At 37.5% G+C, this 14,290-nt stretch overlaps 1 protein-coding gene across 1 annotated transcript in view; it reads left to right on the top strand.

The window, feature by feature from the left end:
- LOC117421533 (2-hydroxyacylsphingosine 1-beta-galactosyltransferase-like) overlaps nt 1-14,290 on the top strand; it is a 49,541-nt gene that overhangs the window by 30,165 nt on the left and 5,086 nt on the right. The window contains exons 3-4 of the mRNA XM_059031122.1: nt 997-1,139; nt 13,891-13,967. Coding sequence (XP_058887105.1) covers nt 997-1,139; nt 13,891-13,967 — 220 coding nt within the window. The remainder of the gene's footprint in view (nt 1-996; nt 1,140-13,890; nt 13,968-14,290) is intronic.

The following is a 14,290-nucleotide window of genomic DNA, read 5'->3' as shown; positions in this document are numbered from 1 at the left end:
TACAACTGCCTCCAATATATCATCATTGCCAGGGATCCCAGTCCTAGTGGGGGATAATAAGAAGCAAAGATGTTACTCTCCAGAAAGGCAGGCTACTTTTGGACACAATGGGCATAGATCTACCACCATATGTTTCTGGTGTTCAGAATCTTGGGATGAAAGAAGGTGCCTGTTCATCTGACTTCACGTACCTATTTCACAGTTTTACTTGGATCTGGAGAACTGTTTGTTCAATTTTGATAACCCTTGGCAACCATTCTTTACCAAGTTATTGAGAGTAACAAATTTTGTGGTTATATGGAGCAATCTATCCTTCCATATGTGACACCGTTTTACATTTGGATATGATACAGACTTCAGGAGAGTCACCATACAGGCAATTTGTTTTTTTGCGTCACTATTCGTCACTATCAAAAAAGTACTCAGTGTTGGCAAGATAAGCCACGGCAGGAGTGGGAAAAACCCCATGCAACTTGACATCAGACTTGTATATCCATATTCCTCCAGTGACTATCATACAGTACAAATCCTGATGATGAAACATTAAGCTATTAGCAATGGTATAATACTTTTGAATTTTGGATTTATGTAGATTTCTTGAAAAAGAACAAACACATTGCGATACTGGCTTCATACTTGGAACCCAACTGCAGTTTTTGATGTAATCTCTTGGGTTCCATTGCTGCACAGTACACATGTTGTATTCACTGCCATGTTGTTTTACCTAACATACATAACACACACTTTGCCATAATGTCATTTATAGATGGTACACCGCTATATTCTATGATTCTCTCAATAGTTACATTACATGTGGTGTCCTATAGAAATCAATGATACAGGTTAGATTTTTCACATATCTATTTTACTACTTCTTTACAAACTGTTAGGTCAGCTATGTCATTCCCCTTAGATTATTTCCCTGGGGATTATTTGTTTTTGTTTACAAAAACTCAATTTTCTGTTTTATTATATGTGGTTTCTCTGTAATTTTAGGAGTTCCTAACATGGGCTGATACAACAGAAGAACATGGCTTTGTACTGGTGTCGTTTGGAGCTGGAGTCAAGTACTTATCAGATGATATTGCGCATACGTTGGCCGGAGCGCTGGGTCGGCTTCCTCAGAAGGTGATTTGGAGGTCGGTGCACCCATTTGTTGTTTGCTGCACATAACCCAGATACCCACAGAGTATGCACGTCACAATTTGTGTTCATCGTTTTGTGATTAAACATTCGAAGGAGATTCCCGGGCCCAGAACAGAGAGCGATTCCCAACTATAGTTACATAGTGCAAGAGACATGAGTCCTGGTGTAGAGGATTATAAAGCTAAAGCCGGAAAAAAAATTTGAGCACCCAATTAAATCTTGCCTCAAATCCCATTTTAAAAATACTTACGTTAGATTTTATTTTTAATTATATATATGTATATATACAGACGTGCTCAAATTTGTTGGTACCCCTCCACAAAAAACAAAGAATGCACAATTTTCTCTGAAATAACTTGAAACTGACAAAAGTAATTAGCATCCACCATTGTTTATTCCATATTTAATAGAAATCAGACTTTGCTTTTGATTTTTTATTCAACATAATATTGTAAATAAGAAAACAAATGAAAATGGCATGGACAAAAATGATGGGACCGCTAACCTAATATTTTGTTGCACAACCTTTAGAGGCAATCATTGCAATCAAACGTTTTCTGTAGCTCTCAATGAGACTTCTGCACCTGTTAACAGGTATTCTGGCCCACTCTTCCTGAGCAAACTGCTCCAGCTGTCTCAGGTTTGATGGGTGCCTTCTCCAGACTGCAAGTTTCAGCTCTTTCCATAGATGTTCGATAGGATTCAGATCAGGACTCATAGAAGGCCACTTCAGAATAGTCCAATGTTTTGTTCTTATCCATTCTTGGGTGCTTTTAGCTGTGTGTTTTGGGTCATTATCCTGTTGGAGGACCCATGACCTGCGACTGAGACAGAGCTTTCTGACACTGGGCAGTACGTTTTGCTCCAGAATGCCTTGATAGTCTTGAAATTTCATTGTGCCCTGCACAGATTCAAGGCACCCTGTGCCAGGCGCAGCAAAGCAGCCCCAAAACATAACCGAGCCTCCTCCATGTTTCACTGTAGGTATGTTGTTGTTTTCTTTGAAAGCTTCATTTTTTCGTCTGTGAACATAGAGCTGATGTGACTTGCCAAAAAGCTCCAGTTTTGACTCACCTGTCCAAAGGACATTCTCCCAGAAGGAGTGTGGCTTGTCAATATGCATTTTAGCAAATTCCAGTCTGGCTTTTTTATGTTTCTTTCAAAAGTGGAGTCCTCCTGGGTCTTCTTCCATGGAGCCCACTTTTGCTCAAAAAGCGACGGATGGTGCGATCAGAAACTGACGTACCTCCACCTTGGAGTTCAGCTTGTATCTCTTTGGCAGTTATCCTTGGTTCTTTTTCTACCATTCGCACTATCCTTCTGTTGAATCTGGGGTCGATTTTCCTCTTGCGGCCGCGCCCAGGGAGGTTGGCTACAGTTCCATGGACTTTAAACTTCTTAATAATATTTGCAACTATTGTCAAAGGAACATCAAGCTGCTTGGAGATGGTTCTGTAGCCTTTACCTTTACCATGCTTGTCTATTATTTTCTTTCTGATCTCCTCAGACAACTCTCTCCTTTGCTTTCTCTGGTCCATGTTCAGTGTGGTGCACACAATGATACCAAACAGCACAGTGACTACTTTTCTCCATTTAAATAGGCTGAATGACTGATTACAAGATTGGAGACATGTGTGATACTAATTAAAGAAACTAATTAGTTTGAAATATCACTATAATCCAATTATTTATTATCTTTTCTAAGGGGTACCAACAAATGTGTCCGGGCCATTTTAGAATATCTTTGTAGAATAAGCAATAATTCATCTCTTTTCACAGCTTCTTTGCTTTATTCTATGACACACCAAAGGCATGCAAGTATACATGATAAAATAGCTTTTAATTTCATCACTTTTCAGGAGGAATGAAGCATTATTTCAATGAGCTGTAAGGGTACCAACAAATTTGAGCACGTCTGTATATATATATATATATATATATATATATATATATATATATATATATATATATATATATATATATCTATCACTAAGTGTGCAACCTAGCTTGTCTCTACAACTCTGGACCACAAAGAAACAAGGTTTGATTGATCATTTCCAACAAGTTTGTTTGTTTGTGTGTGTGTGTGTGTGTGTGTATATGAAACGAGTTTGAAAAATAGTGAAGAGCAATGCCACATCAACCATGTATACTTTGCTCGATGATTCTTGTAGAGATGAAGTTGGTCTGGTTATTATCCAATTGATTAATTGATTAATTATTGGATTGATTGGTGTCTTATATATGATGATTGACAATCATTACAACACCTGATGAAGACACACAGTGTCGAATCGCATGTTTGTTTTTTGTTTTGTTTCAATAACGTTTTTTTTAAACAAAATGTAAGAGGAATCTGATGGATAATATTAGCGGTCAAGTCCTTAAAGAAGAGATTTCTGAATGTGTGACCAACTTCATCTCTACAAGCATCATCAAGCAAAGTATACATGGTTGATTTGTCATTGCTGTTAACAATTTTTTAACTCTGTAGAGCAGGGGTGTCAAACTCGTTTAGTTTGGAGGGCCTGATCCAATACCCTGTCACTTGGCATGGGCTGGGTGACAGTTATAAAAATACAAAGACAAACCCAAAACTTCAAAGTTATTGTATTTAACAAAAATTATCATACATGGCATATTTACATTCCCCTAAATAGCACACATTGATTAATTTACTCCCCATCACCTATTAGAACACGTATGCAAACATGCCTCCAGCGATTTCCTTCACATGAGCAACACGCATAGTCATGTTGCTGTGATTGCTGTCAATCACCAACCACGTGGGTGAGACAACAGTGCATCAGGGGGTTCAATTAGATGACACCAGTGATACCAGAACAAGATACCGTAGTGACAAATGTCATCGTGTCTTTATCCGTGAAGAGAAAGTTGGAACAAGAGAGCTGTGTGTTTCAAGAGAAATGGGGAATTTTAATATTTCATGTGCTGTTCAAGCAAAGGTTCCAGGTATCGGGAGCAGCAGTAGCAGTCACTAGTGTTCTTTGTCTTTTATCTTTTTGGTGAGTGCTAAATAAAAAATCTATCAGTATCTGTTTTATATTTTGCAACATTTTTTTGTGCTGGGACGAACATAGAATTTTCATGTTTGGATATTCGTTCAAGTTTAGATATTTGTTCAGATGTTCGTGTTAAAAACGTTATCAAAGCCATTATATGTAACACTGGATTAAAGTTGAAAAATATCCCAGAAGTAAGAAGGGCCTTACTTTACCCTCGTGAATTAACTACAAAACAAAGAAAGCAATACAGTAGTTAAATATAGGAGTTTATGTTGACGATTTGTTTATTTTCAGAGCTCCTAGTCCTTTTAACACTTCTGCCCCTGTTATGCTAAATTTATTTAAAACTGGATATGAACAGGTCGACATGTGGGGCATGTTGTCCGTATCCTTCTTTGTAAAAACTTGTGAAAAGTAATCATTTAATATATTTGCTATTTTTTTTTCTTCATCTATGATTTTGCCATTTGTATCTCTTTAGACTTTTAACCTCCTCTTTGAATGTTCTCTTTCTGTTATAATATTGGAAAAACATTTTGGAATTGGTTTTAGCCCCCTTAGCAGTGTTCATTTCTATCTCTCTCTTGGCCTTTCTAACTTCCTTTTTGACTTGTGTGTGCAGTTCCAAGTACTCTTTCTGTGTACTTTTGTTTTTGGTCCCTTTTAAATGTTCTATAAAGTGCCTTTTTTCAATGAATATTTTTTTTTTAAATTAATCTATTAAACCATTTTGGCCATTTTGTTTAAGATTTAGATGCGTCTACTTTTGGGATGTAATTGTTTTGCGCCTCGAGCACTACATTTTTAAAAAACAGCTATCCTTTTTCTGTGGATGTTTTCTCTATTTTACTCCAATTTACTTCTGTTAGTCTGTTTCATACCTTCATAGTTTGCTTTTTTAAAAATCACTTCAAATGAGACCATGTTGTGGTCTGAGTTTGCCAATGGTTCTCTGACCTCTGTTTTAGTTATTCTGTCTTTGTTATTTGAAAAGACTAAATCAAGGCATGCCTCCCCACTAGTCGATGCCTTGACAAATTTCGTCCATCGTACTCCCCACCGGGTTTTCCCATTTTATATGGGGGAAGTTGAAATCCCCCATTAGTATGGCTTCTCCTTTGCTACACGTATTTCTAATGTCATTGTATAACAGATTATTTTGCTCGCCGTCTGAATTTGGCGGTCTATAGCATGCTCCTATTATGCCCTTTTGAATTTTTGTCCATTTATTCTGACCCATTGATTCTGTGTTGTTTTCTTCATCCAGATTTAACACCTGGGCTTCAAGACTATTTCTTATTTATAGCCCTACCCCTCCGCCTCTTCTGTCCTGCCTGTCTTTCCTATACAGTGTATACCCACTAATATTAGATTCGTCTCCATCACTCTGACAACCAAGTTTCTATAACACCTATCACATCGTAGTTACTTGTTAGTGCAGTAGCTTCAAGTTCTAACATTTTGTTTCTGAGACTTCTAGCATTTAGATAAATACATTTAATGGCTGTCTTACCTGAGTTGTTGCCCTTGTTTTGATGTGGTCTCCCTTCTCTTTTTTTTTGTTTTCTCCCCCCTTCCTTTCTAGTTGTAAATGCTTCTGAACCTCCTCAAGGTTCAGAAGAGATCGTTTAAGGAACCATTAGTTGCTTAAATGATCTCCACTATCTTATTTAGAAAAATGTACTGTTTAGTACTGATCTATACATTCTACTTTTTAAAATAATTTAAATAATGCTGAGGACAACAAACATATCCACGTGACGTAAACAATTCAAGTTGCAGTCACGTGACCCCAGCAGGCTACATACTGTCGATTTTTCTTATACCTTCCGTTACAGTTATTAGAAAGATATAATTTATGATGTGCCAGATGAGCGAGCACACTTTGACATGATTTGACCAAGGTTATTTTTTCCTTTTAAGACAACGTACTTACCGGTACATGTTATGAAAAAATACATTTTCAAAAGTTTTGTTAAAAAATACAGTGCTAATATGAATTATACACAGTATTTCTGTGTTCGTATATAAATGTGTAACATCTTTCGTTAAATACTCACAATTAAAACAATGTATATAGCATATTTGGTATAAGAGTATCATAACTTTGTACAGGGATAATAAAAATTAAAAAAAAAAAAAAAAAACTTTTGTTCTACGAAGCGTCAGTAACTAGAATCTGTATATTTCCTGTAACATCAGCTTCAGCGAGTGACAGCTAAACGGTTAAGCTAAGCCAAGGAGACTTCTGTTCAGTTTTCTAGTTGCCTAAAATTACAAGTAGATGGATGTTATTTGCAATTATTGTACTTTTAAATATATTATAAATGATGTTTCTGTGATTTCATATTAGTCCTGTAAAATAATACATGTAGTATAATGCATTCTGTTAACGGTAAAGGCATATTTTATGTAAGGACTAGTAATCGCCAACCTGCTTAATTGTGTTTAACTATATTACAGTATACTGCAGTTTTGATATGTCTGGGTTTGGTCTGTGGGAAAAAAATGGCAGTCCTACCCATAGTACTACTTAATAAATATGAACATGTTACAATATACTAAATTAATAAATCAAGCTTATTATGATAGTTTGCAAAATTAGATGAAAACGTTCAGTACAATCGGGGATAATACATAATCATTATTTACAAAATCTTGTGCATCTCATTACTTGTTATAAAAGCTGTAACTTTACTGCTATACTACTTGCATACTACTTCGTGGCGTGAAAGTTACCGCGCCTGCACTGCAACCTGCATCAGAAGCTTGGGTTCGACTCCCACACAGGGTTTATATTGCAAACTTTAAAAAAATGAAATGTATTTTATTTATGTGTAACAAACGCATTTTTAATGTGAAAAAAATGTTGTTGATATGAATGACGCTTTCATTGAACATACATACTTTTGCACACATAACTTTAACATGCATATATATATTGTTTATAGTTTCTATTGTATACTGTTGATGAAATAATATTAAGTCATGATCGAATTTGGATATGTCGGTTGCATTATGCTAAATCAATTATTATATTTATTTAAACATATGTAGCACCCGGGAGGGGCACTCGTTATTTCTGATCAGGGTGGGATCAGCCAGGCAGAATACCAGAAGGAGAATATAAACTAGACACACTGCTATGTCGGGCAATAAACATTGTTTTATTAAATACAGGTAGTAAACTATACTTAACAAACAGGGCAGCTCTACAATACACATTCATGGCAAACAGTTTGCACTGCCCGTTAATTAAAACAATAACTAAACACAGAATTACAATTTAAAACTAAAGGGCAGTGCGGCTCAATACCTGCACAGAGACAGGGCTCATTAAAAAAAAAAAAAAACAGCAATAAAACTGATACAGCACTCCTAAAACCCCAATGCCTTTTAAAATACTAGTTTAGAAACATATACATGACAAAATGGAGACCAAAAGCGCAGGCAGGGAGATACACCTTTAAATTCGGCGGCTCTTTCTTTCCTATTTGTCTTCCTACCACCGGCCGAATCAGAAAGCGCCGCACCGGACGAGTGGGAGAGAACACAGCTGGGTGTGTGGCACCAGGAGACGCTGTGTCGCTCAGAGAGGGAGTGGGATGAGGTCATCCAGGTGGCTGAGAGTCCCGCGCCGCCAGAGGGAGAGTAGCCCATGCTGCCAAGGAGGGAATGTCCTATCCTGCCAGCGTCACCGCCTGAGAGAGAACCCCACACCACAACTGCCATCTGAGAGAAAGTGTCTTGCACGGCCCGGCACAGTGTCCCGCGCTGCCCAAGAGAAAGTGCCCCACACTGCCAGTGAGAGCACGCCACGCTGCCACCAGTGAGAGACTGCACAGCGACGTCCGTAAAAGAGTACCTCCCGCCACCCAGAAGAGACTGTCCTACTTTACCAGAGAACATTTTGTGTCTAGGAGGTGTTGGCACGCTGCCTGGGGTGTCAAGTGCACAGTGCAGCTGTATGTAGATGGGGTCTGTGTTGGCTGCACTGTGATTTGTGCTTGGTTCCACCAACCAGCTGTTTGCGCAGGACCGAGGGTCTGAGCGATTGGACCGTGTGTATGTAAATGTGTCTAAACCATTTAATAAGAGAGCATTCATTTACCTGCTGTTCCAACGCTTTAATAAAAATAGAAGTGTTTACTTTAACGTTTCCTGGGACTAAGCACCTTGTGTCTGATTAAATGAACTGAAACATCTCTGTAGTGCCGGCATCTATATCTATATTTTTTCATATATACTGATGCAAAAAAGAAATGCAACACTCAGGTCTGATGGATTTAATCAAATATTTTAAACCAAGATATCAGACAGAATCACAGAAAATGTGAACAAAAATACAGATCAAAGAATCATAAGTTTTCAGTATTCACTGTCAAAATGAAAAACATTACAAAGTTAGTATTGGGTATGACCTCCCTGAGCATTAACACAATCCTGGCAGCGTTGATGCATAGATCAGATCAGCCTCTGGATAGACTGCTGTGGGATGTTCAGCAGCTCTTCCTGTGCAGCTGCAGCCAGCTGGTGAAGCTAGTCGCGGTTGCCCCACTGGTTGGCTTGAACAATGCAACAGTCAGTATAATGGGCTGTTGTGGTGACCTTCTGCCTTCTAGGACGTGGCCTGTCCCTCACAGAGCCGGTTTCCTGGTTTCTCTGGACTAGTCTGCTGATTTTTGAAGAAGAACATCTCGTTCTCCAGGCAACCTCTCACAGACAGGCTGCCTTTAATAATGCCCATAGCAACCAGGCGATCTTCATTACTCAAGCGGGATGTGGTTGTATCTTTCACTGTTCTTGAATGTGTAGATTCTTAATCAACTCATTTTGGCAATTTTAACTTCTCAAAATAACAAACCCTGAGCACCTGGCATTTCTATGAAATCACATGACTTGAGCTCAGTATTCTGTTATCCCAAGGAACAATACTACTCAAACAATCAACAAACCTACCTGCTCACTATTTAAAATGCAAATAACATTGTGTATGTGTCCAATGAGCTATTGATGTAAAACTTATACCTTGTTTCCATAGTCAAGCCAACTCGAGTACACACCCTAATTGCCCACCCAATGCTGCGTTTCCATGTTTTTGTAAAACTCAAGTTGGCCTCCAATTCGGGTGCGTACTCGAGTTCTTTGGTACCATTTCACTATGCAGAGCAGAAAATACGTCACTAATCATGGAATCCTGGGTCTTGGCAACAATCTCTATGAAAGCCAGTGTCAGTTGCAAATTACGGTTAGAAAAAAATAAATAATAGCTTACCTGTAATTTAACTCCGTAAAATAAAAATGATTTAACACAACAGCACATTATGCAATGTGGAATCATGATGAAACGTTATTTAGCCAACTCGTGTTGCGCCTCAACTCGAGTTTTGGAAAATTCAGGCTAACCCGGGAGCACTTGAGTGCATTCGAGTTGGCTTGACTATGGAAACGAGGTATTACTGTTGCGTTTTCATTGTGTATGTCTCTCTCTCTCTCTCTCTCTCTCTCTCTCTCTCTCTCTCTCTCTCTCTCTCTCTTCTCTCTCTCTCTCTCTCTCTCTCTCTCTCTCTCTCTCTCTCTCTCTCTCTCTCTCTCTCTCTCTCTCTCTCTCTCTCTCTCTCTCTCTCTCCCTCTCCTCTCTCTCTCTCTCTCTCTCTCTCTCTCTCTCTCTCTCTCTCTCTCTCTATATATATATATATATATATATATATATATATATATATAAATAATATGGCAGGATTTGAGCCCGAACTACTCATACTTTCACTCCAACTACATAACCGCTATGCTACACAGAGTCACATCTTAACCCTTTCAACAGACTAAGCTACTACATTTACCCTAACCAAATGGCAATACATTGCCTCAATATAGGTTGCCCCAATTGTTTCTAGTAACTTGGCTTGTGTTTTTCATGCATTTTATCAGCGTTTATTGTACCTGAAAAACACAAGCCGCTTTGACAGTTGTGCCGCTTTGACAGTTGTGCCTATTTGCTTGGTGCAGGCCAAGTTTGCCCCAATTGTTTCTTCTAACTTAGCTTGTGTTTTTGATACAAGTTAAAAGAAACAATTGGGGCAACCTTGACCCCCACCGCTTTTACAGTTGGGCCTATTTGCTTTGTGCTGGGCAAGGTTGCCCCAATGGTTTCTTGAAACTTGGCTTGTGTTTTTGATATCTCTACTTTAAATGGCTTGGCACTTTTTGATAGCTTGGCATTTCTTCACATTTCCAATATGTTTTTGTTTCAAATAAGATTAGCATTATCAACAGTACATTTGGTGTTGTGTCCCATTCTATTATACTGTATTTCTTTTTTTCTTTGTGTGTTTTTATCTAATAGTGCCTGATCAGAAAAAGCTGTTAAATTCCCTGTGTACATGTGAGTTTAGCTGCAGTGTCGAGCAGCCCTCAAAAAAGGTTCCTTCCTTTTTAATTTTTAACCTTCAAAGGAAGGTTGTATAAGGAGCAGAACATTTAAGGAACGTAACCCTTTTTTAGAATTACTGTTCAATTAGATGAACATTACAGTTCAAAAATACTTTTGACTGAAATCAACATGAATATATTTGATACACGCCAGTATTGATTTCTTGTAACGAATAGGAATACATGCTATTAAATGGGGGGGTCCAATCACAAACTTTACCTTAAGAGGAGTTTTTTTTAATATATAAAGTGTTTGGTATTACCAGTTCTCTTTCTAAAAATGTATAATAATTAATAGTTTAAAGAATACCAACTTTAATTGAATGAATTGAAACAGAAGTTATGTGAGGGTATTTATTGCTTAGTTTACCACGACATAAACCCCTTATTCACTGAAACAGAGGAAGGGGAGTTTGAGGAAGTGAGAGCTATAGCAGTGTCTTCAGCATGACAGCCTAAAAGCAGATTTTGGTATTCCATTACTTGGTATTCATCTGTCACTCATATTCTGTTTGCGCAAGTATACGCCTTGGTATTTTTTTTATTTTTTATTGATGTACGATTGCTTCTTTTATTGTTTATAAGCAAATGTTTGAGATAACACGCTTATGTTTTTATAGAATATAATAATAATAATAATCTTTTATAAAGCTCCTAAATGCACACATCTCAAAGCGCTGTACAAATGCACAAAAAAACCCAGATAACCATATATACATACAGTATATTAAGAGTATACATAATATAAAAAGAAATTGCACAAATCAAAACCAAATCATGATAAAAATGTCAGTACGTAAAAGTGTGTTTAACTGTTTTTTAAAAGCATCAACGGTCTTAGCATCCCTGATAGATTTGAAGAAGGTAATTCCAAAGTTTGGGCGCATAGCGGTAAAAAGCCCTATTGCCCTTGGAACGAAGCTTAGTTTTGGGTATTGCCAATAAACCCGAGAATGAAGAATGTGGATTACATACGGGTGTGTAACGTGTAAGCAATTCAGCAGTGTAACATGGAGCTAAACCGTTCAGAGCCACAGGTCAATCCTGCTCTCAACCGGCAACCAGTGCAAAGAAGCAAGAACCAGTGTAATAAGGGCACCCAGTTTAGTGCCAGTTAAAATGCGAGCAGCAGAGTTCTGAATATATTGTAGCCTGCTGATAGCAGCCTTGGAGACCCCTGAAAACAACGCGTTGCAATAATCAAGCCGGAAAGAAACAAAGACATGAACTAGCCTTTCTGCATCAGGCACAGACAGCATAGGGCGCAGACGAGCAATGTTACGAAGGTGAAGAAAGGACACTTTGGTGACATTGCGGATATGTGACTTGAAAGTAAGGCTACGGTCAAAGACCACACCAAGATTCCTAACTACAGAGCTAGATTTAACTTCAAGCCCATTGATCATTATGCTAAGAGTCAACATTTCTAAGTTGTCGGAGAGCCAAGTAGCATTACTTCAGTTTTATCGCTGTTTAATTGTAGGAAATTTTGCCGCATCCAAGTTTTAATCTCAGTCAGACAATTATCAATAGCCGAAACCCCCACATTTGTATCAGGTGTAGTCTTAAAATATGAGTGAAAACTCACACCATGATGACATATGATCTGTCCAAGTGGCAGCATATAGATATTAAAAATTAAGGGTCCTAAAATAGAGCCCTGTGGCACACCTGTAGATAACAGGCTAGGGTCAGATGTATAGCCGCCCATAGAAATACCCTGCCTAAGATCAGACAAGTATGATCGAAGCCACTCGCTGTAAGACAATGCCAGTAATACCCACACAACATTCCAAGCGGTTAATTAGAATGGTGTGGTTTACGGTATCGAATGCAGCACTAAGCTCTAATAGGACCAGAATGGTCAGTGTACCCGAGTCAGCGACCATGAACAGATCATTAACAACCTTAACAAGGGCTGTTTTAGTGCTGTTCTTGACTACAAAGGTTCATAAATGTCGCATTCCAGTAGATGACTCTGTAGCTGCTGAGCCACTATGTGTTCTAGAATTTTAAATAGAAAGGGCAGATTAGAAATGGGCCTATAATTACAAACGATATCTGCGTCAAGGTTTGTTTTTTTAACAAAGGACTCACAATGGCATATTTAAATGCTGGTGGAACTACTCCAGAACTCAGTGACATGTTAATGATATCAGTCACCACCGGACTGAGAACTGAAAAATGTGACACAATGAGTGGTGTAGGGACTGGATCCAGGGAACAAGTGGTAGGCTGCATTTTAGTGATATCTTTTGTGAGAATGTTTGTAATGTATTGCCTGCTGCTTCCTCAGGCATCTTATCACTTAACTGTTGTTAATTGATTTTCCTGTACCAGTTGCCATCGTGACTTGTATGCGCTCTCTATGATATCACCTTAAAAGCAAAACAAATAAACTAAAGTAATAAAAGAACACATGGATTAGTTTAGATTTGAAATCCTTCTCCGATAACATGCAGTAAATATCACCTCCATGCTATTGACGACACAGTTCAATATTTAGTTTCAACCTTTAGGTGATATCGCCACTCGGCTCTTATTTCCATTATGTCACAGTTAGTTTACACACTTTAGCTTTCATTGATCAGCAGTACTTTTCCATGCTGATACTGTGTACCATTTAAAACATATGTTTCTAGATGTACATTTTTATGTATAATACACAACCAAAATCTAGATATTTACATTAAGTACATGTATCTACTGTGTAATGAACTTATAGTAACATGTATTGATATTTTTGATAAACTTTTTGTGGTGTTTTTCATTCTTTCTTTTAAAGGCACAAGTATAGCTAACCTACTTACAGTAACACTGCTGAGTTTGAGAAAACTAAACTAAAAAACTCAGAAGAACAGAGCAAAAAAAGACTATCAAACTTTGTTCCTAGAGCACTTAGAGCATTCACAAAACAAATAGGAAGCCAAAAACATATTACATACCTCAGGTATTCATCCACTAATCAGAAAGCTCACTGTGAAGAATGACTTAATTAATGAAAGCAACTTATTTCTAGAAACAAACTCTTGTAATGCACATTTGCAGTGTTATTTCTAGATGCACAAAGTAGTGTTCTTTGTTCAAGCAATCAACTCGAGGAACCTTTGTGGCCCATTCATGACTAGCTGTTTTAATGCTCATAGCAACTGGGTTGTGTAGTTGTACAACAAAGTTAAGTTGTTGATATGACAATAAGCATGGGTTAGAAGTTAATATTTAATTATTTGTTTTTTTCAAATTAAATCTTATGTAATTAATTTGTTCATTAATTCTTATTTTTCTTTAGGTTTTCAGGTACAAAACCCAGCAATTTAGGAAATAATACTAAACTTGTGGAATGGATGCCACAAAATGATCTTCTTGGTAAGTAGTGGTTTAAAACATGACACTCCTTCTACAGTACAGTACATATAGCCAGACAATCCTGGATAGATTAACTATACATGATATTAGTTGTTTCCTATTTATATATTTATGTATTTGTTTGAAATGATATATAATTATTTTTTTTTTTTGTGGAAAATGGTAGTTTGTGAACTGTTGTGTGGTTCAGAATTGCTACTCGTATCTATTGTAACACCAGGTGCCTACGGAAATAATTTAGCAGTGTACATTATACTGTACAGGGAGGTCACGTAGTAATATTTTCTTAACATTCAAGCCTCTAATGTTAATTCAAAACCATA

Source organism: Acipenser ruthenus, chromosome 1, assembly GCF_902713425.1.
Source record: "Acipenser ruthenus chromosome 1, fAciRut3.2 maternal haplotype, whole genome shotgun sequence".
NCBI lineage: Eukaryota > Metazoa > Chordata > Actinopteri > Acipenseriformes > Acipenseridae > Acipenser > Acipenser ruthenus.
This window is presented reverse-complemented; position numbering and strand designations above follow the sequence as displayed.